Here is a 27,232-nt window from a genome sequence, read left to right on the forward strand (position 1 = left end):
GAGGCAATAACATCAAAATGCTGACACATGACTGCATCAGGAAGAAGCCCTATAATACAACTCATGGGACATTTTTCGGCCTAGTATTTTTTACCTTGATACTGTAGTACATTTTGATAATGCTACACATGTAGTTCTATGAATTAGTAACATTTTCAATTGACTTTTACTTGTAACTGAGTTTACTCCTTATACTTAATCAAAGAATGTCCTCATACTTGTTCCACCACTGGACACGTCAATATGTCCGCCATGATTAAGGTCAACTGAAAATAACAGTAGCTGTACCATTAATAAGTTAGCATGTCATTAATAGCCTTTAGCTAGCTACCTTTGTTAACATATAGCTTAGTTTACAGCAGTTTCAGAACACTGATGAGCTCACCTTTTCTTCTGACAAAACTTAATCACGAGTTGTTTGCCCTTTCCTTCCGTTTGATACCACTTATACGGTAGCTTTATCTTTAAGTTTTTGCTTCGCATCTCCAATTAGCGACGTTATTGCCAAACCTGTGTAGATGAAGACTAAACCATTTTCGACTCACTGCGGGGGGTTGCGAGGATGGTGTAGGGTTCCTCCAACATTTTCTTTAGGGTACAAATTAGTTTTATTATTATTTTGTTTTACATTTTGTTGTAATTTTAATATAAACTTTTTTTCTGTTTAGCAGGAGAAAGCACAAAGAGCTTTTTTTTTCCCCTCTTGCAATTATTTGAAATTGCCCGGTAATATAGATACGCAACAGTGAGCAGTAATAGCTTGCATTAGTGTTATGTGATAAAAGATGAACAATAATTTAAATAAAAACAAGAACAATGCAGCCAAATTGGATAAAAACGTTTTCAATCGTCTCTTGCTCTTTATTTTTCATCACAAATGTAATGTATTACATTCATGTTTAATCTCCTTTTCTCTTGCAAACTGTGCATTTTTAAAGTAGGAGGATGCTGAGTTTTTGCTCTCTGCTTCTTCAAGCCTCCTGTGTTTGTGTGTCAAGACTCAGCAAGCAGTGCGTGGGAGGACAGGGACCACACACAGAAGCTGCTTGAAACTCCCAGCTAGAAACACCACAGCACAATGGATATTGGATTAGGCATCCCAGTGCCTCTTGGTAAACTAAAACACCCACCCTGGCCTTAACAACTCACAAACTCAGAGAGTTCATGTGAGGTTAGAAATCATCCGTCTATCCATCCATCCATTATTCCAAAGATGCAGGATACTAACTTCATAATGACTGCATATTCAAGCATGTATGTACTTACTTTTCTTGGCTAGTCCTAGTTTTCCACTCAATCAATTAAGTGTTTCAAATTGACATATTTTTAGGATGAACTCAAATTTACCCTCACTGTGTGTGAAGTACATATTAGGCAACAGTGAATGGAGTTTTGCATAAAGGCACTTTTAACAGGATGCAGCGGTGTTGCTTCTTCTGTGGCTAATGGGGAAATCACACCATTGGCCATTCAGTTACAGGAAACACACACACACACACACAAAAAGAACAAAGGAAACGTTTGTGGGACCTGACTCGAGCGCATTTTTATTGAACGTTTATAACTGTTAAAAACATGTATAAAATTGGTCCTGTTTCAGAAACAAGGCACGCATAGTCATGTCAATGTTCAGTGTTCATGTCATTATTAGCATTATCATTTATCAACATCATCATCAGCATCATCAGCACGTTCCATCTCAGTATATGTCTAATAGTAGTATCAAGCATTCCCTAATATAAAAACACGTTCCAATTTTTTTTTTCACAGAGGTTAAAATTTTATTCCGAGCAGCAAGACAATATTCATGCAAAGATGGGAGTGGAGGAGAAGATGCGAGCTGACTGGACTGACAGGCTAACAGGTCTTTAATAGTAGGTCTCCCGTTCCACCCAACCTGGACGCACAGGGAGAGAAAACAAACAAACATGGGATTTAATGAGAAACAAGCAGCAGAGAAACAAGCAGCAGAGAGGGAGGCAAAAGATAACAGAGGCATGGATTCTGGACTCACCTCCTGGGCTGCGTCTGAGGATCAGCTTACGAATTTCATCATAGATAAAGATGAGCAGGGAGTAGGGGAAGGCGCAGAACCACCAGTTGGGCCTGGAAAACACACACGAGAAAAAGAGATGATAAACTGATCCAGGGCCCCGGGCGGGAATAAGCAACATGTGGTAGGTGGACTAAGCACGATTACAGAGTCATCCAGATATGGACATGGCTTCCTGGTGGATTATGAGACATGTTTTTGTGCTTTACTCACTTGAGAGGGTACATTCTGAGGGCAACGTCCATGCCTGGGCAGTAAGAAAGGAAAGCAGCCAGGGCGGTCTCCTCAAAAAGTCCAAAGATCAGGATCTTGTTCCTGAAATACGCAAGGGAGCAATTAAGACTTTGAAAAAATGAAACCAGAGACCCAAATAAGATAAATATGGACTGATAATAGCTGGGATTTTATTTTGGTGCCAGGATTTCAAAAGTTCAAAATAAACAGAGAGGTTGATGAGAGTTCCTCCAAAAAGAGAAGAGCACAATATGGTTCCAGGAGCAGAGTGTATTTTCTGAGGAAACATCCACGACTCAGGCTTGAACGGTTAACAGCTGGGAGAGGACGCTGATGTGCGCCAATTAGCGTTTTTGTACTCACTTCATGCCCTGTTGGAAGACAGAGTTCCTCCTGGTCTTACAGATGATCAGATCAGCCCACTGGACGATGACGATGCTGACGAAGAAGGCTGTGTGGCAGGTGAACTCCACGATCTTCCTCTGCTCATAAGTCTGACAGGGTACACACGCAAAAAAACTTTATAGCAGGTGGTGATGGCCCAAATTCTCACTTTAACCTGCGGTCTGTGCAGTAAACGTTACTGACCCATTGCTGTCCATAGCTGTCCTCCAGATCGTTGATGTACTTATTATCCCAGGAGACTCTGATGCCCAGCAGGGTGGCGGGCAGGAAGCCATTTTCAGCCAGGATCACAAAGTAGGTGAAGAAACCTGCCAGCGCCTGGATCATACCTGCAGGAAAGAGATGTGATTGGATGAAGGCATTAAATTAAGTCTGACATCACGCTACATTTGACTGAGTCATCGCATCAATCTGATATTGAAAAGTCTTTTAATTTAAGATTGAAATTAGTTTTTCTTTTGAGCAGTTTCAGACGAATGAAGAAGTGCAGCTAATTAGGCCATTTAGAATTTGAAATGAAACCAGGAATCAATAAATGATCACGGAAACAAACTGGCCTCGTGGTAAATACATTAGATTAGGTCCTCTTTCGAGAAGTTGGAGCATTAATCAACACCAAAATGATTTGTGGCTCTTTTAGTAAATTAGCAAAATTATTTTAGGGTAAATAAACCATAGAGATCGAATTGGATTGCTTTTGGCAAGATGCAGAGACACATAACAGGAGAAAGAGTCAAAACAGACCGAAAAACAAGATTCATTTGCTTGTGTCCTGCTCTCATAAGGTAGCTCAGGAGGGTCAAGTCTATTTTTGGCTTCATTACCAAAGAGGGAAAAATCAAAAGCCAGAGGGACTGCTCCATCATTACTCAAACACACACACTCCAGTTCTCTATCAGTCAACTATCAGTCTGAGCCTATTTCTGGCGCACGCCACTCTTCTAGTTATCTTGGACCACCCAGATACTGAGCTGGCTTTTCGGAAAAATGCACCAAGGAGCCCCTGGTTCTGGTTTGGTTTTAGCTGTGTACTTGAAAGCTGGTTTACCGATCTGTCCGTAGGCTATGCTGATGAGCCTCTCATTCACCAGTTTGTCTGTTTTGGGGTTTCTGGGCTGTCTCTTCATGATGTCGCTCTCAGCTGCTTCATAAGCCAGAGAGATGGCGGGGACCTGGAGGACGGGCACAGCACCAATCAGTGAGCACGGCGAAACTCTTAAGAGGAATTTATACCTCAGGAATACTGTGTGTGCTATATTGTCTAGACTTTGTTAACTTGCATCACGGCACAGAAACGTAACCTTTCAGCAGTAAGAAAGAAATGAATTGGTCCATCTTTACCATGTCAGTTCCCAGGTCAATACAGAGGATGGTGACAGTTCCCAGGGGCAGGGGGATGTTGGCGATGATGAAGAGGAGGAAGGGGGTGATCTCAGGGATGTTACTGGTCAGAGTGTAGGCGATGGACTTCTTCAAGTTGTCAAAGATCAGACGGCCTGACGAGAACATGACACAAACGCATGCAGTCTGTGTTTAATTTGAACCTTCCAGTTACATAACATTTAAAACCAGAGGAATTATTAAAATGTTTGGGCAAATGTCAAGTCCTCAAAGGCTCAAAAAGTACAATCTGTTACCTTCTTCCACTCCAGTAACAATGGAGGCAAAGTTGTCGTCCAGCAGGATCATGTCAGCGGCCTGCTTGGAGACGTCAGATCCAGCGATACCCATGGCGACGCCGATGTCAGCCTTCTTCAGAGCAGGAGAGTCGTTCACGCCATCACCTGTTACAGCCACGATGGCCCCCTGCAGAGACACAGGTGTTGGGGGCAATATTAGTGTCTGTGTGTGTTATTGTGATTATTTTATTTGAGAAACGCAGAGGAGCGAAGGATGCAACACATTCTCTGAGCCGACCTCAGCTTCAGTCAAACTGAGTCTTGTGTGTGCAAAGAACGTTCAACTGAACGAACAGGTTTCATTTCCTTCTGAGAGAAAAGTCACCATTCTTGCTGTTGAGTGACATTTCCTTTTTGTGAAGTTACACTGTGTCACACAGAATAATTTCCTGTTGCGTGTAAAAGGAACGCTTCCATTTCCAAAAAGGTTTCAGAGCAAATCTGCTTTGACAGAACCGACAAATGAGATGAAAGTGAATAGAGAAGAGACAGACGTGCGAATCAGCAGACGGAGCTCCTATTCTGGACAGAAATGTGTTTGGATCTGATGATAATTAGTGGGTGTGCTGCAAGCCGACTACTGATAATAAGCCTTGAAAGAGAAAATGTGATTGTTTCACATATTCCTTACTTCTGATGACAGTGAAATGTGTCCTGTTGGTTTCCCATTCCAGTAAATAAACAGCTCGCCAAGTGCATTGTTTTCAGAGTCGGAGAGAGAGAGAGTCGGTGTTGAGTATGAAGGCAGCAGTTCTTAGATATATAGTTTTCAAACAAGTATTTATTGCTGCCATGCCTTTAAATGTGCACCAATAAACTAAAAGGACCATTATTCATTTAACCTGATGAAGCATACCTGTGCTCCTCCAAGCACAGTGAACTGAGACACGTTAGAAATACAACCTCCATGGCCCATAAGATGAAATGTCAGTAACAAATCAGAGTTAATCCCCCTCTCGCTCCTCCTGGAGGAAGCATGTCAGACACACTGGATAACATTATGTTAATTGACTCTCTTGCAACTTTCTGACAGACTCTCAGCTGTACTTGGATCACTGGTGACAGACTTCTCATACCGAGTCCATTTAAACTTGTATCAAGTTTATTTTCATCTATTTCTGCAGACATATAAAGGCCAAGAGATTAAACTAGCACTATATCGGAAGAATGTAAGGTAACACTTTATATTAAGGGACACATAACCACCATTAGCTAGTTGATTATTCGTCAATGGTGAATATGTGTACCTAAATATAAAGTGTGACCAAATATAATGTTGTTTATATTGGTAATGTGTCAAGCCATAATTAACAAAAATATTTATATCAATAAATGAATCCAAAGTCTGAGTCAACACGAAAACTGAGATGAGTTGGTGCTGCCCACTGATGAATATTCATGCGTGCGGGTGAGGTCACAGCTTGACAGATGTTGATGCTTGATTATTCTGCCAACTCAGTCATCAGACCAAAGCAATGATCGCAAATAAGCATGAGGGGATAGGGATACCTGTCTCTGGCAGCCCTCCACAATGATCAGTTTCTGCTGTGGGGAGGTTCTGGCAAAAACAATCTCAGTATGGTACTTCAAGATGTCGTCAAGCTGCTCTGAGGACAGATCCTTCAGGTCTCCACCGTGGACAACACAGGCCTTGGCATCTCTGGAAGGAATGCAAAGCCATTAGGTTTCTTCAACTTCAACACACAGACAGCTGCAGTTACAACCCCCGATTTCAAAAGAGGTTGGATGCTGTATAAAACTAAAGTCCCATATCTGAACTTGTGCACTCAGAGTTCACCAGTGTAGTCAGTACCTTGGGTTGACTTCATTGATAGGGATGTTCAGACGTGCAGCAATGTCCTCAATAGTCTCGTTGCCTTCGGAGATGATGCCCACACCCTTAGCGATGGCCTTAGCTGTGATTGGATGATCACCTGTTACCATGATGACCTAGGAGAAGAGATGTTTGTGCTGATGACTTCCATGACTCAACCTTCACTTACACAATCATGATAAGGTAGAGATTTATCATCAATTAGGCCACATGGAGGGCATACAACTGTATGTACTGTATATTCATATTTTTGCATAACCATTCTACCTGCGTCCGGTAACTGAAATAGCTTTCTGTGAACTAAATAAATACCTTGATTCCAGCGCTCCTGCATTTGCCCACAGCATCGGGCACAGCAGCACGAGGGGGGTCGATCATGGACATGAGGCCAATGAAGCACAGGTTTTCAGTGGGGAAGTTCACCTCGTCAGTGTCAAAAGCAAAGCCCTCTGGGAACTGCTCATCAGGCAGGTTGAAATGGCAGAAACCTGAATGACACAAGGGAAGTTTAGAAAGAGAGAAATTCACAAATGAAGTGATTCTCTGGGTGGTCATTTAGGGTTCAGCACTGTTAATCAATCCCATCCATCCCAGCCATCCATCCTTACCCAGCACTCTCTCTCCCAGACCTCCCAGTTCAAGATAGGCGTTCTGGAAAGCATCTTTCATCTCGTCGTCCAGAGGCTGCTCTTTGCCCTGGATCATGATGGAGGAGCAGCGGTCCAAAATCCTCTCCGGGGCTCCTTTCATCACCAGCAGGTGCTTGGACTGTCCTTCAGGTGTGCCGTTTTTGTGAATGGAGAGCTAGGAGTGCAAAAGACAAAATTGAGAACGGGTCCATTCCAGCATTCATGTGTCTTATGTTGCTTGATTTTCAACCTCAGCTTGTATAAAAAGCAGGCAGATAAAGTATGATAAACTTAAAATAATGAGCAAAAGCTCAAGCAAGCCATAAAGTAAGACTTTATGGCTTGCTTGACCTTTAAGGTTTTGCAAAATCCTTATTAGGGAACTAACACACTCTGTAAGGAGTCAATTTTTATTAATTAGCAAGCATTCATAATGCTCGTAAAAGGTCACACAAAGATTTATCCGAAGGCTGAGTTTCTTCCAAAGGTCTTCTCCCAAGATCAATTTTACATTGTGGATTTACTATCAACATGAGGAAGAGAAAAAAACCTGACATTTAATATCTCAATAAAAGCACATGACATTTCCAAACCATTAAAAACACTGAGGAAAACACAAACATGACAAACAACTCCATATTTTTGTGATTCCAAAAAAAAAAAAAAAAAAAAAAACATTAAGCTGCAAGGCTAGCTACTCTTTGGATACCTGGTACTTGTTGGTGGAGTTGAATGGGATCTCAGATATTTTGGGGTTTTTCTCTCTCATTTCCTGGACCGATCCGCAGCACAGCTCAATACATTTGAGCAGAGCCGACTCAGAGGCATCGCCGGCCACATCTCTCTGGAGGAGGAGGATAGAGAGGGGAGATCATCAATAGCAAACCTTTCAGTTGGTTTAGTGAAATATTGGTCTTTATATTACTGTCTTACTCCACAAGCAACACATGTTTTTGTGTCCACCTACGATACTAAAACACAATCAGATGGAGAGAATCCTTTGGGAGGCCGGCCATGAAAGAAAAATGCTAATTTTCTATATTTTTCCATCATAATTACTGGCCTTGATAAACACCAACACCATGTTTACCCTCCTCTCACTCTCGTAACAGTGACTGAGGGAGAAATAATGAGCAGTGAGAGAGAATGACTGGTAATTAGAGCCATGATGCCAGCCAGACATTTACAGGTGACACACACACACACGCACACGCACACACACACACACACACACACACACACTGTCTGGGAGCCAAGAGACGTACATGCAACTTGGTGTGTGTGTTGTGGGGCATGCAGTTAGGAATAATTATGTGGTTACAACGAGTGTGTGCACTCCAGGGACAGTGATATAAGATGGAAAAACAAGCCTGTTGGCCTGAGTGGTTGTTTTACAAAGGCTTTGGTGTCTGATGTTAAGATCCAAAATCAGTGTAAGAGAAGAATTCATATGTTCATCCTTTGTTTAAACTTGCATAGTTTTAACAAGAGAGGTAATTACTGCAGCAATGTGCAGATATATCTCCAAACTAGGTATGAGGTGTCCTGATACTTTTCAGCCAATCAGAGATTAGTTTTTCCTGTGGAGTCAATATTGATGCTTCTTTAGACTTATCCTGGTTAAAACTCGAATTAAATAAAGAAAAATAAAATAAATTTAGAAAATTTGTATTAATGTGTGATTGTTTTCCACTGACGATCTTGACACTGATAATTTGATTTGTAAGATATCTGTGTGGGTGGGCACTAATAACACTTGAAGCGTATTATTAACAATTCTAGCAGCTACACAGGCTGTTCATCATCCTCGTTAGCCTATCTCAACCATTGCTTAGTCCCAGCTGTGATTCGTCATAATTTGAATTACAGGGTAACATAAGTCACAGGACTACTCATTGCACTTCGGTTGTTTGCTGTCACAACAACTGAACAAAAGAGAGATGGCTAATGCTAGCTTAACTCCTTCCTTTCTATAATGCAAGCTAAGCTAACTACCTTCCATATCTCTCGTGGTATCTGGTTAGCCTCGCTTGCGGGCTTCCATTTCCACAACACAACACAGTTTAAATTGCTATCGCTTGATAGCCAGCATTGTTTGGACGAGACAGGACGAGCAATGTCGGCCCTTTGGAAACAGGTCTCGAAAACTCATCTTCATTGAGTACACTTGAACAGGTGTTGGCTTTATGAGAAATTAAATGAAGCCAAAATCAGGAAAAAAGAACAATAGGGATGAGGAACACTTGCTGTTTTTGTTTTTTGCTGCCATTTTCAAACTGCTTGGAAAACGGCACATTCAAATGGGAACATGAGTCAGCGTTACAAGACTTCTTTAATCCAGCCCACATAATGAGCACACAAACGAAAGGCCTAGAACAACAGAAAAAGCTATCTTGTTGTTGAACAAAGGATGAAAGACAATGCTGACATCTGTTTTTAGTTCTAAGAACTAATTATTTCCCTAATAACATTAATTCATGTGAGAAACCTCCGTTCTGAGGTTGGTTGTCTCAGAGCAGCCTAAATATTTGGTACTATTTCTTCAAGTAAACAGAGAAAAAGAAATACAATTATGGGAGAAAGTATGGTAAAAAAACTTACCTTCAGAATGGGAATATTGCTCTGCTCAGCCAGGAAGACGGCGCGGTTGCAGAGTCCGGCGATTCTGGCCAGGGCACCCCAGGTGGCAGAGCTCCTGTCGAAGGAGGTCCCGCTCTGGTTCTCTGTGGTGTCGGCCTCGTGGATCTGGTTGTCGAACCACATGTGGGCCACCGTCATCCTGTTCTGGGTCAGGGTGCCGGTCTTGTCCGAGCAGATGGTGGAGGTGGAGCCCAGGGTCTCGACAGCTTCCAAGTTCTTCACCAGGCAGTTCTTCTTGGCCATACGCTTAGCAGTCAGGGTCAGACACACCTAGAGGTGGGAGCGCATGGGTCAGTTAGCAGCTAGACCTTTTTTGGGATCCATAACTGGACCTTTAATACTGAAGAAACACCAGGACTCACAGTGACAGTTGCCAGGAGACCTTCTGGCACGTTGGCGACAATGATACCGATGAGGAAGATGACGGCCTCCAGCCAGGTGTATCCGAGGATGAGCGAGAGGATGAAGAAAGAAACACCCAGGAAGACGGCCACACCGGTGATGATGTGGATGAAGTGCTCGATCTCGATGGAGATGGGGGTGCGTCCAACTTCGAGTCCAGAGGCCAGCGTAGCGATACGACCCATGACAGTACGGTCTCCGGTGCTGATCACAATCCCACGGGCAGTTCCTGTCGCAAGGATAGTTAGGCATTTTTTTTCGTCTTTGAACTACAAATAAAATGTAGCACAGTTTCCATATGGCTTTGATGTATCCTGTCAGCATACCTTCAACACAGTTGGTCGAGAAGAAAGCAATGTTTCTGGTCTCCAGTGGGTTCTCATTGGAGAAGTCAGGAGTACGAGTCTGGGGCTCTGATTCGCCGGTCAGAGAGGAGTTGTCCACCTAGGAAATGAAACACTGACTGTGACTGAAGAAAAACAATGTGGAATCATCCACCTTCGGAAAGAAAAGATACATGGCTGCCACAAAGCTCCCTTCTCTGGGAGGAAAACAAACTTTCTCCTCCAATGCTTTTCTGTGTGGTTCAAACAGCTACTCAGGGGCAGATGGCAGATTTGGGTCACATGGCACACTTTGGGACCATAATGAAGCAACAGCTAAATGATGGAGAGGCAGGTGTCAGGATATAACAATAAATGATGCAGAGATAGATGGAAAAGCACAGGGCATAACTGGGTCAAGTGTTGCTCTTGGGCCTTGAGTTTAGTTCAGGACCCAAAATGGGTCACAGGCTTGTTTTCTGTCCCCTTAATAAAACTACCACGAGTCACATGAAAAGGCCCGAGTCCATTTGTTAAAATAGTGACATCAAAGGCAAACTTTAAGAGGGTAATTTGGTGCTTCAAGTGCTTCTTCACAGTCTGGTAATTAAATCTTAGAAATGTGAACAAAAATGTGAAATATGCTTGACATTGGTTGAAATCCACATTAAAAACAACAGAGAGCTAATAATTGCCTACATCCAGCAGTATGCTTAGATTTCATGAGGGGAAAGCTTTTTGCTTTCAAAAACAAGTACATGGCACAAACTTCAAGGAGTTCAATGCACTAACAAATAGGAAGTGTCAACTCAAGCACAGCAGTGGGCTAAAAAAAAGTAAGGTAGCCCCTTTAATGTTCTGATGGAGAAATGGCTTTCAGGTTCAATTTCTTAAATATGGGTTCCAGACAAAAGAAAATGACTCGTGTCGAGGGTTCCCACCTTGCAGCCGTGGGCTGAGATGATTCTCAGGTCAGCGGGAATCCTGTCACCACCTTTCACCTCCACCAAATCACCAACCACCACCTCCTCGGCGTTGATGTGCTTCTTCTCACCGTCGCGGACGACCAGGGCTTGCTACGAGACAAGACGTGACGGAGACAGACACTTATGTAAGACAAAGGGGAGAGTGAGATTGACGGCTTTCTTCTATGTCTGTTTTAGATGCCTCCGCTTCCACAGTGTGAACGCTTTTTTTCATATTTTGTTCTTATTATTAACCTCCAAATTTGGGTCATTTCTTGTGATCTGAAGGGAATCAAAAATCGCTGCAATTACAGCAATAAAAACAAAATAAAGATAAACAGATTAAACAAATAAGGGTTTAAAGTGTGACAGGGTACCTGTGGGACCAGGTTCTTGAAGGAGTCCATGATCTTGGAGCTCTTGGCCTCTTGGTAGTAGGAGAAACAACCAGTGATGATGACGACAGCAGAAAGCACGACACCCAGGTACAACTGCGGATGTCAAAAATATGACATTTACATTACCACAGCATATGAGAGGCGTTAATATCATTTTTGGGAACAATACAGTCAGGTTCCTGCTGTGATATGTTCCAACATATCACTTTAAATCTTCTAAAATTATCTGCTGTTTGCGGCTTTCAGACTAGCTAATCCTAAATGATAAATGGCTCAGAATGAGGAAACATTGGTGCTGGTACAGTTAAAGCTACTCTTACCTATAAATTGATACATTAGTCAACATATTCTTAATTTCGTAGCACATACACAAAATGCATCAGAAAACAGGTTTACATCAAGCTATGAATAAATCACGCACCAGGCTGTCACATCAAGACATAATGTGGATATTATTTCTTACATTATCATTTGCGGGCTCATCCTCCATTGCAGCCTGGATACCATAGGCCAGGAAACAGAGGATGGCACCAGTCCACAGAAGCATGGAGAAACCACCAAACATCTGAAGGAAAACAGAACACGAGTGACTTCTAAAGGCTGGGATTTGATTTGAAGTACCTTCGAAATTTGAGAAAACTTAGAAATTAGGAGACTGGCACTACATCTAAACTTTAATACAGAAGCTAAAAACCTTCAATGGCAAGAATATCAACAACTGTACAAGCCACCAAGACAGTGTGCAATTTAGGAAAAAGCTGACCATACCTGTTTGCAGAATTTGACCCACTCTGGGGTGGTGGGAGGAGGAGTGAGGGCGTTGGGCCCATCACGGGCCAGATTCTCAGCAGCCTTCGCACTAGTCAAACCCTGATATGAGGAGAAAAAACAGATTCAGTAACAGCTGGTGATAAAACCTCAGATTCTCCGCTAGATGTGTCAATCGACTGATCATTGACATGTTGAAAGTCAGATAAACAACCATGTCTAATTTAAAATTCAACCAATTCTGAAAGCAAAGCCTTATTGTTTGCAAGCCAACCACACATGTACACACAAACTCACTGATACATATTCCAGTCCAGGGGGGACTGTATGTGCTACTAGTTGCCTGGTAACACTGTATCAACAGAAAAACAGTGCCATTTCCATCATCAGCAGGTAGGAGGAAGAAACAGGGAGGGAAGTGAAGGTAAAGGAGAGGAGGAAAGAGAGGCAAAGAGAATCGTCTGAAATCAGGGCACAGGGGCTTCTGAAGCCAATAAATTATTCACAAATGCTGCATACGCATGCATGCACGCAGACCCCAGTTTAGAGGCACTGATTAACCATTCTCCTTGATCTTTCCTGCATGACCAGAAGCACATTTGCATGAGGAGAGAGGGCTAGCCAGAGTTTGGCAACCTCACATTTCTGCCATTTAAGGTATAGTTTGAAATTTGAGTAAATATATTTATTTGCAGAGATTTAGACAAGCTTGACACCAGTTTCAAATCTGTGCGGTAAATATAAAGCTACAGCCAGCAGCCAGATAGCATAGCTTAGCACAAAGACTGGAACCAGGGAAACAGCAAGCCTGGCTCTGTCGAAAGATGACAAAATCTGTCTATCACCCCCTCTAAAACACACAAATTACACAGTTTATCTAAGTTAAATCTTGTTTGTCCATACTAAATGTAAAAAATGATCATTTAATTAGATAAACATTTGATTGAACATGATTATATTTCAGTTTTCAGATTAAACAAACACATTACAACGCTACAATTGATTAGCCTTGCTGGTGCTGGCAGGCAGATTCTGTAAAGCCATGATAGCTGATATCCCAGTTCCAGTCTTTATGCAAAGGCAGGCTAACAGGCTACTGGCTGTAGCTTCATATTCAATGGGCAGATATGAGAGTGGTATTGATCTCCATATCTCACTCTCTGCAAGACAGAACATAAGCAAAGAAATTTCACGGCATAGATTGAGTCAAAATAAAAATGTGGAAGTAGACGCTGAAATGAGCATTTACTGCTGTGTGTCGAGCTGCTTTTTACATTATCTGTAGAGAGCGGTGACACAATTCCATGCTAATTACTTGCTGGAAAGAAACTGAGAACAGAAAATCAGAAAAAAATCATCCATCTCTGTCTTGATCCACCTCATTTTCCCTGCAACCTCCCCCCTCCTCCTCTTTGTGTCCCGCTCGCTCTCACTCGGCGCTCTTTGTTTAATAAAGCCTGGGAGAGATGAGCCTGTAGTAGCTGATCACACCCTCAGTGACTCCTCTTTCATCGTGTGAGAGGAGAGCTCATCTCTCGTTAAACAAAGTCCTCCATGTAATTCATCTGAGCCTCATTTATCATTCAGCAAATGACAGACTGAAGAGAAAGATGGAGGTTAATGACAAACAGTGGCCAGTTCTGCTGCTGATATTTGATATTTATCTGATCGCTGTTCAGAATTACAATATAGTGCCAGTTGCAAGATCACAGGCCGCCAGAATTACATCTCTGTGTGACTTTTAAAGCTGTAGGTGAGACACATGTCAAGTGCAACACATTCAAAAACACGGCCTCCACGTTATCGCACTCACGTTGTTGAGGTCTGTTCCATATTTGCGATTGAGCTCATCGAGGGTCAGCTTGTGATCGTCCTGCAAAGACACACAGAGAAAAGAAAGCGGCATCAGTCCAGTGTTTATGTCTAATGTGCCGAGAGCAGGTGACATTTACAGCGCATTGTGTGCAGAGGAGGAGGAGAAGAGTAGGAGGAAGAAAGAGGAGAGGAAGGATTAAAGGAAGAAGGCAAGTGGGCAATAAATTGAGAAAAGAGGAGATTGAAATGAAGTGAGGAGGGAAGACAGGGAGAGAAGGAGGAAGTGAGGGAGTGAGGGAGTTGAATTGAAAAAAGAAAGGACAAGCAGGCACAGATAAAAGGAGAAAAAACACTTCATCTCATCATCACTTTCAAAGAAGCTATTGCAGGGTATCACACCACAAAGGTAACCACTAGAACTGAATTCAAGAAGAAGGTCATAGTCAGTATGAATGGAAAAATCTGAACTGGCTCAAAAAAATCAAACTACGTGTGCTTCATAATTGTAAAGTGTAATTAAAAATACACATTTGAAGGAGTTTCATTAATGTATTTCAGGCATTTCAGAACTTAAATACCTGTAATTTTGATATTTTCTAGTTCTTTAATGTGGTTTTACATAGTAGTGAGGTGGCAAAAAGAAAGAAATAAAACCAGCACAACAGGGAGGACGGGGGGGGACAATCAGAGGAAGAAGTCCTGAGGACAGGGAAGAGAGCGAAAGACAAAGTGAAGCTGAGACACTCACCATGTCCACTTCCTTCTTCAGTTCATCCATATCCTTCTCCTTCTTCTTCCCCTTGCCTTTCTTCTTGCCGCCCTGCTCCGAGGTCGCAGCCAGCTCATACTGCTCACGTCCTTCCTGGAAATGCAACGAAGGCGAGAAAAAAATGAGAACCACTGATTAGTAACCCCAATAACAACGCTAAAAAACACCCTCGACTTACCATTATTACAGCGCTGATTTGTGGATAATGCTAGCTGTGGGCAAGACTGCCTTCAGCAGAGACAGAGTGAGGCAACTGGGACTCAACACAGGCAGTGAAAGTGCAACAGTTGCTTTGAACCAAGCCTCCCAAAGGGTTCGAAATGGGCTTCATTTATTGTTATACCAACTCTGGTCACAGGCAATGAGCTGGCTAGCATTGCTCATTTTTTTCTCTCATTTTTGTCTCCGATGATGCTTTGCAGACCTTTTCAGGCAACACACAAGCTTTGGTAAATGTTTTGTAAAAGCTATAATACACACTTGATCGTGTGATTATAGTTAGTTTGGTGCAAGCTGCCCTCGAAGGCCCTGTATTGTTACTTTCACAAAGAAATAATGTCAAACATAAAATCTTCTGAAATCGCAGCTTTCTTGCATCTCAAAATTGTGCAAATGTCTCACTTTGGCACTTTGGTTGGAGTTTAAATGTGTATTCTAGCAAAGTGAGCCCCAGTCAACACGTAAATGTGTGTGATTCAAGTGATGTGTGATTCTTTTTTTTTTTTTTACTGGATGTTTCCAACCCTTTAAAACAAAACTTTTTTCTGTTGTGACACGTCATCACAACTTGCAAGTGTCAATGTGTAATGGCCCTTTCAACCAACATTCAAATTGTGTTATTTGAGTACTTTCGGGGGGAGACCATGCATAAGTAACATAATGACTACTGCTGAGGTGTGTCTGATGCAACGTGAACACGTCTGATGATGACTCAAAATGCCAGAAGACATTTTGTCACACTGCATCTTTTTAGAGACTCCACGTGGGTCAATGCCCTTCGAACCAGACACGGAGGAAAGAGTAAACACGGCCCAGTCTAAAACTGAGAAAACTGTGGCCTAAATTGGGGAGACAAACTGCCAAAAACTTTAACAGTCCAAGAAGAAAACAGTCACATCTTTACTTGTCACACAGAGTTAGGCTGTGACATCAAGAGCCCTGCTGGACGAGCTGGGGAGCGATGAAAGTCTTGGATCCTGGCTTTATGGACACCAGTGCCATCTGTCACTGCAAAAAGAGCCCTATGGGGATCCACTTTTTCAGCAAACTCTTGAAAGGCTTTCTGTCGTGAGAGCAGAATTTTATAAACTCTTAACTACCATTTGCTTTAGTCCAACTCCATCACCTGGTAATCAGACTGAAACTCTGCTCGCTATGAATGTCTTACATCTGCGGGTTGTCTGTTTACCCCCTGAACGGATCAGTCAAGCTTCAAGAGTGTCACGTCGAGCGGTGAAACCAAAGGGAGGAGCGCGCGTCGTTTTTGGTCAGTTGGAAGATAAGTGCTTCTTTTTTTTGCATGGTGAGGCAGATTAGGCTGCAGGGTGAGAACAAACTTCACTTATTTAACACCCATGTTTTGCAACAATGGGTGCTACTGACTGAGTGAGAAAAACACACAGAGCTTTACTCATTCGGCAACTGCTTTCCTAAACATAGCCTCACCAATGCCACCAGTGCTTCAGCCAAACCCTAGAGCGGAACAATAAACCATGTTTGAGCCATAATCACACATAGAGACATTTTGTTGATTTCCACTTCCACTTGTGACTGTGACACAAACTCTCTGGCTGTAAGCAGGATTTTAATTTGAAAGAGAGGTCTGTCTGTCGCAGAAACAAGCAGACACATCCTTTGAGAAATATCGTTAATGTGCCTTTTTTCTCTAACGTGACGTCCCCTATCACACCGTCAGCTGTGGCACTTCAGCTCAGAGCGACAGTCTGCCTCTCCTCTGTGCCGTCTCCTCCACAGATCTCCCCTCTCATTATCGGCAGCTACTGTAGCTGACGAGGCAACAAAGGCCCTGGCAAAGATTGTGTCCGCGAGACAGCTGCGAGAGACAGAGTGACAGAGGGAAGGTGAGATAAGGAGGAGGACAGGGGGCGGAGAGGAGAGGTGGGGGTAGAAGTGACATTTTAAAAGACCAAAAGATCTCCTCTTACCCTAGACACTCGCCAAGTCTGTGTGCCATTAAGAATCTCCATCGTGCCCGCTGTCCTGCTGCAGGTATAATCAGGTGAGTTGCCTCCAGCGCCTGTATGAGCCTACACTTAGTTTATAGACACCGCACACAAACTCAATTACTGCACGATATCCAGATGGCAAGCGTAGCAACTCCTGATTTTATTTTCAGCAGGAACATCCTTCTCCCAAATTACAAACCACCAATTTAAAGGTGCACCCTGTAAACTAGCACTGGATGATGTGAGGCGAAATACCATGAGATGACAATAATTTGTTTTTCTTTTATTGGACTATTGTGGGCAATGTTGCAAATCCATAAGCAGAACTTTATGGCAACATTGAACTTAATTTGATCAGCCTCAGCTGTACTTAGTCTGTCTTTAGTGCTAATCAGTATATGTTAGCCACACAAATTAAGATGGTGACCATGGTGAATATTACCTACTTAACAGCCGTGCACATGCTGTCATGGTGTTAATTCTAGCATGCTGACTTTAGCTCAAAACACTGCTGAGCCCAACAGTGCTGCTGACATGGCTGTAGATCATGGTACACAATTATATTGCAACATAAAAGTACATCCAGGTGTGCCATCCACATGTTTGCAGCATCACTAACCAGGTAAAGAATGAGTGGGCTTCTTAGTGTGTGTGTGTGTGTCTGTGTGCGCGCGCTAAACACACAGCAGGAGAGAAAGTTAAGCCTGTGTGTGTTTCAGGTGGGTAACTGGAGATGGCAACACTAGAAGCCAACATCGATTAGCGGTTAAGGCTCATTTATAATTCAGCACTGTACAAGGATCAGAGGTGTTAGCATGTTGGCAGGGCTGCAGAGAGACCAAGTGACTACTAATGAGCTATTTGTCTGCATGCAACACCAGTTTGCAGCAGCCATTTTGAAAACTCTTTAGAGGGGGATATTTTGGACACGGAATGACCCGAGTGTGGCTCGCCCACGTTGATAAGACCAAATTTGGACATCCTGCACACAGTCGCAGTCATGGAAATATGTTAACTAATGTTGTTTTTCTACTGCATTAGCCTTTTCAATTTTCCCAAGGAGTCACCAGAGCAGAGTGTGTGATCCCAGCACATGTTGTTATTGTTGCTCGAGCCCCCTGGCCAGCTAAGCTGGGAAAACACTGAGCCTGGTCCTGGCTCACTGCGGCCAGATTCTAGACTCTGGACCCCCGACAGCCCCCAGAGATCATCTGGCTTGAGGCAAATAATTCACAAACAGTGGTCCAGAGCCTGAAGTTGGAGCGCAGACCTGTTTCCAACAGACATGACAGAAGTGCAAGTGGTTTGTTGGAGCCTCAATGAAATAAATATATTTTAAAATCTGGGTCTTTCCGAATATAATTACTGCTGTTAAATGAATATGTACTTTCTTTATGGCATACTGGTAGATGCTGTAAAATAAAATGTTGTTTGTTTGTTTGCTTGTATTGATAAATTGGTAATAAACTATCCAGGATTGTTACTAATAGGCTAAACGCGTTGAAACATCAAGTCATTTAATTGTTTTACAGAAAATGTATCTGCAACAACTATAAAAAGGAATTGAGCACTTACTTCAATTTGAAAGCTTTTGTTGGTTTTCATGTCTTCTATGATATTACAGGACATAACTGGCAGATTAATTGATGGCATTAATTTGACACAAACTACAGGCCTTTCTGAAGGACTAATAAGTAGTAGTACAGTAAAGAACATCCACAAGTGTGTTATGGCATGCCGACAAGTGAATTTTGTGACAATGACTTAAATTCAGACAGAGGAAATGCCAGGATAATCATTTCAGGGCACATCGATCCCCGATAACAGACTCAAAGAGCAAGTTGATATTCAAACGTTTCAGTTACAGCTTCATGTTGTGAAAAGCTGCTCCCATATTAGACCAGCAGTTGTTTCCAGCTTGACAAACAAGTCAGGCCAGAGCTGCTGTGCACAAACACCCCCCGCCCCCTTCTGCTCTTGACATTTCCTTTAAAAGACAGAGCAAACTGCAAAGTCAAGGTACCCGACTGAGTTGTCTCAAAGTGCAGCCAGCTGTGATTTCTCCCTTTGCCCTGCGACCAAAGTTTGTCATCTCAGCGCCGCCTGCACCTGCTCTGTCAAGCCAATCAGAGCATTTGTTTCACCTTACCTCACATGACTCTAATATCTTATTTTTTTATCTCACCTGAAATGTAAACTCAGACAGTGCAAACAAGCTTTTTTTTTTTGTCTGATAAACAGGTTAAAAATATCTTCGGCCGATGTGTCACATTTGCGATCAGACAACCACTTTCACCATGACAAAAACCAGCAGCTGATGACACATCTCCACCCGCATCAAAGCTCCAACCACTACACCAGCATTGCCTTCATTCTGGACTTTTCATTATTATGATTATTATTATTATTATTAGGATGCAGTTTGAAGACTGCACATACAGTAATTTCCAGCCTGAACTCAACACACCTGTGTGTACAGGGTCTTCATGGGAAAATCCCATTTGAACTAAGCAGGCCACAAGAAGTTCCCTCAGAGCTGTAGAGAGACCTGTCTGGGCTTTATTCAGCATGCTCGAGTCGAACAGAAATGAGTTCACCCACTCCAAACCACTTCCTGGGGAAAGCTGCGACAGCGCTGCACTTGCTGACGCTGAGGTGTGTTTCACCTGCACTTACGCTCACTCATCTTCTGGCCATGATGTCACACAAATCACCTGCAGCAGATAACAGGCAGACAAGAAACAAAGCTGGTGCACCGGTGCCTGAGCTGTGTTTGCATGTTTACCCACCAGCACATCCATTTTCTTCACACCTGTAGAGTCTGCTGGAGACACATCCTCAGTATTGATCATGGGGAATTTGAAGGTTTTAGCAAACCTGCACGAAGTTTACAATCTATGGTAAAAAAAAAACAAAACCCAGCACATGAAGATTTTTTTTTTAATTCAATAAGTGAGTTGGAGGTTATATGTATAATATATATTTAAATTCTGCAAAACTGACACCACAATGCAGTGAATAAGCATTCAACATTATGTAATTCCTGTTTATTGCTATTTAAAAGGTATTTTTTCTTCACTGTATTGTGATCACATTATTATTGCTGGCAACGTATCATGATAGTATTGTATCGTGAGTTACTCTGTGATTCGTAACCATCACCGGTTCAACTCCAGCTGGCGACCTCTGCCGCACCTCATACCTCTCTAGTCTACCTCCACCTGTTACAGTCTAATGAAGGCAACAAAAATGCCTTGATCGCGCTATTAAGGTGGAGGCCATTCTGTTCATCACGTACATGACAACAGCTCAAAAACCTAGCTACTTACACTAATTGTTTTGTTCCAAGAGAATTCACAGATATTATATTTGTCTGTGTTATTTAACATTGCAGGAGTACCACCTTGAAATATTACCTGTGTTATTGAGTAATTTAAATGCAGCATTATTTCCCAGATAAAACACAATATTCTCCCACAGAAAAAGGAAAACCTTGAGGAGTAGCGTTCGAGGTCGACATCAACACCTCAGAAGCCATGGAGCGGGAGGAGTGTGCATTGACAGAAAAACAGAATAATCAAAGTATAAAGAGGAGCAAGGGGGGAGAGGGGGGTGGGGTAAGAAGAGGAGAACTGGAAGGATGCTCTGGAACAAAGACGTAGCAGAAGATGACTGAGGTGGAGAAGTATTTGCTGCGATGAAAAACAAAAACATGACAAACTAGTGTGGAATCTCTCTCTCTCTATCTCTCACACACACACACACACACACACACACACACACACACACACACACACACACACACACACAAGCCTAGTGGACACAGAACAATGGCCCTTTGTACATCTTCCACAAAATCTGCATCAAAAACACAAACAAAAGGCTCAGAAATCTTTCCATGTGACTGTTAAGACCACGGCCATGTGGGCTGATTTATCCGGCAGCGAGGCTGACCGACACTGCGTTGTCCTCATCGAGATTTGTTGGAATTTCAAAGTGGAGTGTGACAGAGGAACAAAACTTGGCAAAAATGTTGCTTGCTTACGGGTGTTTGTTGAGAAAATTCCTTTCCCTCATTGTCCTGGACGTGTCAGCCAGATACAGCTAAATCTGATCACAGTCTGCACATTACAGACTGGAATGCCTCATTCAGTGATGTCAAGTTCTTTTATACTGGTTTAGGTTTTGTTTTATGAGTGAATAAAGACCAACACTGATCCTGATTCAGCTGGAGAGTGTGAAGGAACCTTCTGCAGTGATCTTGCTCAGGAAACTGAAAGAAAGTTCATGGGACTTTTGGGGAAAATTGGAGACAGAATGAGAAAAATAAGCACATCCGAGTGGAAAAACAAGAAAAGGGAAGCAAGGATTTGTGCGAGAAAGACACTGAGAAGCCTTTCGAGGGAGATCAAATGGCTGAATGAACGGGCCTCTGCGAAAAGCAATGCAACACCAAGAATTTCTGAGGCCTCTCTCCACCTCCTTACCCTCTTACCCATTTTTACTCTCTTGCCTGAGAGAACAACTTCCCTAAAGGCTCAAACAAGCATCAGAAGAGAGCGTTTGGTCAAGCGGGCGCATATTTTAAAGCACACGTTTTACAGGCAGACTTGAATTCCTATGAACAGTCCAGAGCCAGGGTCTTCTGCCAAATACACAAGCTGCTCATTCAACTGTGCTGAGACACACACACACACACACACACACACACACACACACACACACACACACACACACACACACACACACACACACACACACACAGAGTAGGGACTGTGCCCGGTTGCTACCGACGACAATTGCCCCACCTCTCGAGATATGTGAATGGACAGAGTCAAGTGTTGTAGCCCCTCCCCCACATCTTTCACCCTCCTCCTTCCCATGCCCCCCCTCTCCTCTTCCCTCCTCCTTTATTCTTTCATTTCCTCCAACTACCCCATTTTCTGTCCTAACAGTGAAAAGAAAGTGTGTTCATTTCCATGGGGTCGTGTTTAACACTCCCTTCACGTCCTGTGCAACTTTCAGCTTTCCCCAAGCAGAACAAAAGTGAATGAATGAATCAATGCCTGTCCTTGTGGGAAACTTTGTGGGCGCTTTTCTACTGCCAGGATGACGCAAAACACCACTGAAATGAAAAATGTGCAAAATGCCACCACCCTCAGAGGATTTACTTCTTAAAATGTATCATCCTGTGCCGGTAATTGTCATTTGTGTTGTGTAAATTTTGATTTGTCCATACAGCCTTTTGAAATTAGCAGGATACCAGCAACACTGTGCAGTTTCACACTTCAGTTGGGGAACATGTGCTTATTTTCTCTTTTTTCTGACTACTGCTGAAATAGTTAAACAGGTACTGCCACTCCATCCCATCTCTCTTTTGGTACCTTTAAGGTATATTTTGCTTTTATATATCACTCACACAAGTATTTGATGCGATTTGCATGGTTTTATTAGTAAGCAGTGTCGAATGTACTGTAACACCTGTAACCTAAATTCAATTTAAATCGCTTGGAAATCAGGAGGAAAAACATTCAGCCTGCACGTGCAACCCTGTTTCTGTTCTATTCTGTTAAATATGGCATCCTGCTGCTGACACAGACAAGCTTTTAAGGCACTTAAAATTTCATGAACAACAAGAAATTTCACAGAGTCACAATCCTCTGCAAACACACACAGCTACTTCATCAAAAGCTCCGTGTTCCTTGCATTTCATTGCTGATTATCTGCAAAATGCTAATTCCTCATATGTCAAAGTGAAAACGAAGGTGTAAGCAATCTTAAGCCATCTTACAAGACAAAGGATCTTTTCTTGTTTGTTCCACATGGTTACATATTTCATTTTGTACTCTTCCAGAGAGGCTGCTTTCTATGTGGGGGACAAAACAAGTAATGTAAGAGCTTTGGAGCTGCTCTGGACTAGAATGAATGAACCAGTAAACTAATGGCTCTTTCTTCTCCAATTTCAGGCCTTAGCCACATCTCCATGACATTAACTGGCAAAGACACCATAGCTACAAGTTGCATCATTTCCTCAAGGGGGGGAAAGGCTGAATGTGTCACACGTACTTGTCTCAAATATGTAATACTTCCTGTTTTCATTCTGTCATATTCACATGAACAAACTACCCAGTGGTTCAGGCCACACAGTATTTCAGCCCTGCATCAAGACATGGAAAAGGTGGAAACAGTCAGATTCCCTCATGTCGGAGATGCAGGGACACAGGCGGACGGACAGCGTGCTCTGGAGTTTGTTATTTTTAATGCGAATGTTCCACTTCGGCCGAGCAACAGGCTCGCAGTGAAAGTTCAAAGAGCTGCCACGGAAAACAAATCACACGGCTCAAGCTGCTTAGCCAAACAGAGGCAAATACGGAGAGAGAGATGGCATGTGAAAGAGTGGGGGGGGGGCAAGAAAGGAAAGCAAAGAGGGAAAGAACAGGGAGTCAGAGATGGAGTGAGAGTGAAAAAAAAGAAGGCGGAGGAGAGAAGCAGTACGCTGTGTTCTGTCACAGACAAGAGGTGGCGTGTGACAAAAGCCTCAGTTAATACACACCGACTGCCAAGCGGAAAGAATGTTAAATCCTCAGAGAGAGAGAGAGAGACGGAAAACAGGTACAAACAGAGAGAACAAGAGGGAAACAGACCGTAAAGAATGGAGGTGAAGGTGGAGTTGGGGTGCCCCTTTGGCTCAGATTAAAAGTGGCCCAGGGCTGGCATCCCAGGTCAGTTCACAGTGGGAAGAACAATGTGAGGAGTCCTCATTCGGAGGGTTAGGGCTGGTTTACGGTCGAGTGTTGAAACTCAACAACCCCCTTTTCTAAGCCTCTGTGTGAAGTTTGAAAGCATGAGGACAAGCAAGATTTGCCAACATGCCTTCAGTTCTCTCCAAAGATGGGTCGCCATATCAACTAATCTCACATAATGTGCACACTTTGCAAGCATTAAATTAAAAAAAAAGCAAAACCTTCATTTTATGACAAGTTGTACCTTTAACGAGAGATGCTTCTTGCTAATCTGTCTGTCTGACTGTCAGAGGCCATTCACTGGTTTAGCCTCGCCATCACAATATGCATCAGCTTCCACTTCCCTGGTCTTCTAACACCTAAAAGACATCTCACAAATGCCCCCCCACCCTATCAGTCTCCTGTGAGTTTGACAGCTGTCTACTGAATCGCTGCCCGGTTCACCACTCGGTGCAGAGACTGTGGTTAGGAGAGCTAAAGTTGTCTTCATTTCGACAAGAAGACAGGACATATTGTCCACTTCAGTGTAAACAAATTTCAGCTCAAGTTTCTACTTGAAATGATGATTTTCAGCCCCACCCCAGCCTCTCTATCATGTCTGGGAGCCAAGTTGCTCAGCATTGGCAATGCGGCAACCGGTGCCTCTTGGCTCTCCCTAATATCCCCACCACCACCTCCCCTCTCTGAAGCAATCAATCTCTCCTCTCAGCTCGCTTGCTTTTTTTTCCCTGTTCACTGCGCTGTGCTGCCAATGTGATGAGAAAACACTGAACAGCATAAAAAGGGCAGCAAAAGGGCAATCTCATATTAGAAATGAGCGGGAGGTGGTGTTCAAAACACAAGGAGGGAAACTAGACAAAAACAATCTCGTCTCATGCCCGAGCTCCTTCTCACAGCCTCGATTCTTCTCCATTACAACAAAACAACTTCTCATCCTCCCCCTCCACCTCTCTCTTCCTCACACCAGGAAAGCTCTGTAGTGGCGATTATCTCTTCCAAGTCTCGCTATTTGTCTGTGCCAGCACCGAATGTATTGGAGGAGAGGAGAGGAGGAGTGGAGGGGGAAGTGAAGGAGGGGAGACACAGTGGGGAAGTGAAGGGTGGTTGGATGGGGGCAGGGCATGGCTTTCATCACATATGGGCGGGGGGGAAAAAACCCCAGCAGCAGCCAAGAAACCAAGAGAGAGAGAGCAAAGATTTTCAGAATTGTAAATGAGCATCACGGAGAAAAAGGAGGAAGGAAGCGAGACTGAATGAGCCATTCTGCTTCACATCTCCCGCCAGATCTTCCTCCTGGTCCATCTTTCTCTCCCTCCATCCAACGCTCCATCCCTCGCAGGCTGAATCTATAATGAGTGTTTCTATTGCGCAGCATGGCAGGGTGTGGCGGCTACTGATATTTCATACAACAGGGTTCAACATCCCCTGCAGCTCAAGTCTGCGGAAAATAACAGGTGTGATGTGCCCAGAAATAAAACTAAGAGGCAGAACAATAACAGAGGGGCTAATGGTGAATCTATGATGTAGACTTCTTCTGACAGGACAGCCTCTGAAGGATGCCTCCTCTTACTCTCAGTGGAAATTATGACGCATTCAAAGAAATAACAGGGCAAAAAAGGCATGTGAATGAAAGATTTGACACCAAAAAAGCTGTGTACCTGTCTGAACCTCATCCTCCAATATTAAGGAACAACTTTCAGACTATTGGTATGTGATATGACCGATTCTAATCGCAAGATCAATAAACTGTCAATGATGGATTGTTGCAGTTGGCGGGGATTGCAAATCTTTATAAGCTTCAAAAGCAGCAAGAATAATCACAAAGCAACTCTTTAAACGCCTTCTCACTGCTGATTTCTGTAGTCGCTCCACTTTATTGCCTACAAAGCATTGAACGTGTCAGCCTAAAAAGCAGCCTCACTCCAAGATATTCTCCCCGATAGGTGCGTAGATGTGATTGGAAATGAATTTCAGATAATTGGTCACAGAGCTGCAAATCTCCCAGCAGAGCAAAACGTGGGTTGGACTTTTTTAACATATCCCTCCCACTGCCAAGCCATGAAACCTAGAACACTGCTGCTCTCAACATGCAGCACTGACACTGAGAAAACAGCAAAGAAACACAGGTTTCCTCCTGCAGGGAGAGGATCAGTGATGGGAAAACTACTCCATAAATGCTAGCAAGAGTATATATGGCACTTTTTCCGACTCAAAATAGACTAAAATAACCTCCCAGACTGAGAAAAAGCCCCCCGCAGCCATTCTCCCAGTTTTCTCACTTGAACCGGTTTTATTCCACAGCTGCAGCGTCGCAGCTAATGCTGTTAGCTGGTAACACTTTGACAGCCCAGGCGTCGGAGAACATCCCGTTATGTAACCGGACACCGAACCGTTACAAGGCACCGAGAGAAAGCTGGAAACTTGTTTCTTTACACTTTATTTTCCCAGCCGGCCCAAATCAGTCAAAAGGGGTCTTGGGCACCGGGGGCTTAAAACACGGAAGTCGTTAAAGTGCTTTCACACAGCAGGCATTTTGAGAAAAAAAGGCTTGTTGCTCATCTTAACACATGTGACCCTCCGCCACCCCCCCTCGACAACATCAACACCGATAAAGTAAACCACTTGTTTGAATGTCGAACTTTTAAATCCGCCTCCCCCCGCCACATCTCTCTGTATGAACAGTTTTAGTCCAACAAAGACGAAATGTGTACTCACTCCTCTTCCCATGGTTGCAGAGACGTGCACTTTCTTCCCAGTTCAAGTAAAAATGGCGAAACAAAAATCCACCTTAAAAAATATGTACAGTTAAAAATATATATTAAAACAAAATAAAACTCCTGGATGTGTCCGTTATTTTTTTCTTTTTTTTTTTTGTTTTTTTTTCTTCAGCACGTGTCACTCCTCCGGAACGCACATCCGTGCTCGCGAGCCGCCGCGGCAGATCCTCCAATACTTATAGACGGCGTTCCTTCCATTGTGACGTCGACGCCGTTTGCCATGGTAACCCCACGGATGGAGGCGGGGCGTCCTCCATTATTGGGCGTTTTTCTTTTTTTTCGTTTTTTCTGTTTGCCGTGCAACACACATACACACACGGAGCACACATCATTCACAATGGATGGACGATAATATACACTGATAGGACGAAAATACAAATATCAGAGCTAAATTATCAACAATTATTATCGTATTACAGTAAAATACTCGGATAACATTGAGAAAAAAAACAGAAAAGAATGATGCAGCAGTTCACACATTTTAAACAATTTTTGCCCCCACAATACACATGTGAATGCACCAAATCATAAATAAAACATCTTAAGGTGCTAAATGGCCCCCGCCTGTTAACAGCCTGTGTTAACTGGTTAGCTTAATTTAGCACAAAGACT

General features: G+C 43.1%; 1 protein-coding gene across 1 annotated transcript; it reads right to left on the reverse strand.

Moving 5' to 3' along the window:
- Positions 1-1,766: 1,766 nt before the first annotated feature.
- LOC121627139 (sodium/potassium-transporting ATPase subunit alpha-1) lies at positions 1,767-26,784 on the reverse strand. The gene is made up of 23 exons (XM_041965827.1): positions 26,559-26,784; positions 14,894-15,007; positions 14,144-14,203; positions 12,331-12,432; positions 12,026-12,127; positions 11,542-11,655; positions 11,141-11,275; positions 10,203-10,320; positions 9,837-10,105; positions 9,436-9,744; positions 7,544-7,678; positions 6,814-7,009; positions 6,518-6,693; positions 6,185-6,321; positions 5,881-6,031; positions 4,330-4,498; positions 4,034-4,188; positions 3,741-3,864; positions 2,876-3,021; positions 2,651-2,781; positions 2,267-2,368; positions 2,015-2,106; positions 1,767-1,897 (listed from the first exon to the last, which is right to left on the reverse strand). The coding sequence occupies exons 1-23, from the start codon at positions 26,568-26,570 to the stop codon at positions 1,869-1,871; spliced, it is 3,078 nt and encodes a 1,025-aa protein (XP_041821761.1). The 5' UTR covers positions 26,571-26,784; the 3' UTR covers positions 1,767-1,868.
- Positions 26,785-27,232: the final 448 nt, after the last annotated feature.

Source organism: Chelmon rostratus, chromosome 24, assembly GCF_017976325.1.
Source record: "Chelmon rostratus isolate fCheRos1 chromosome 24, fCheRos1.pri, whole genome shotgun sequence".
In the NCBI taxonomy this organism is placed as follows: domain Eukaryota; kingdom Metazoa; phylum Chordata; class Actinopteri; order Chaetodontiformes; family Chaetodontidae; genus Chelmon; species Chelmon rostratus.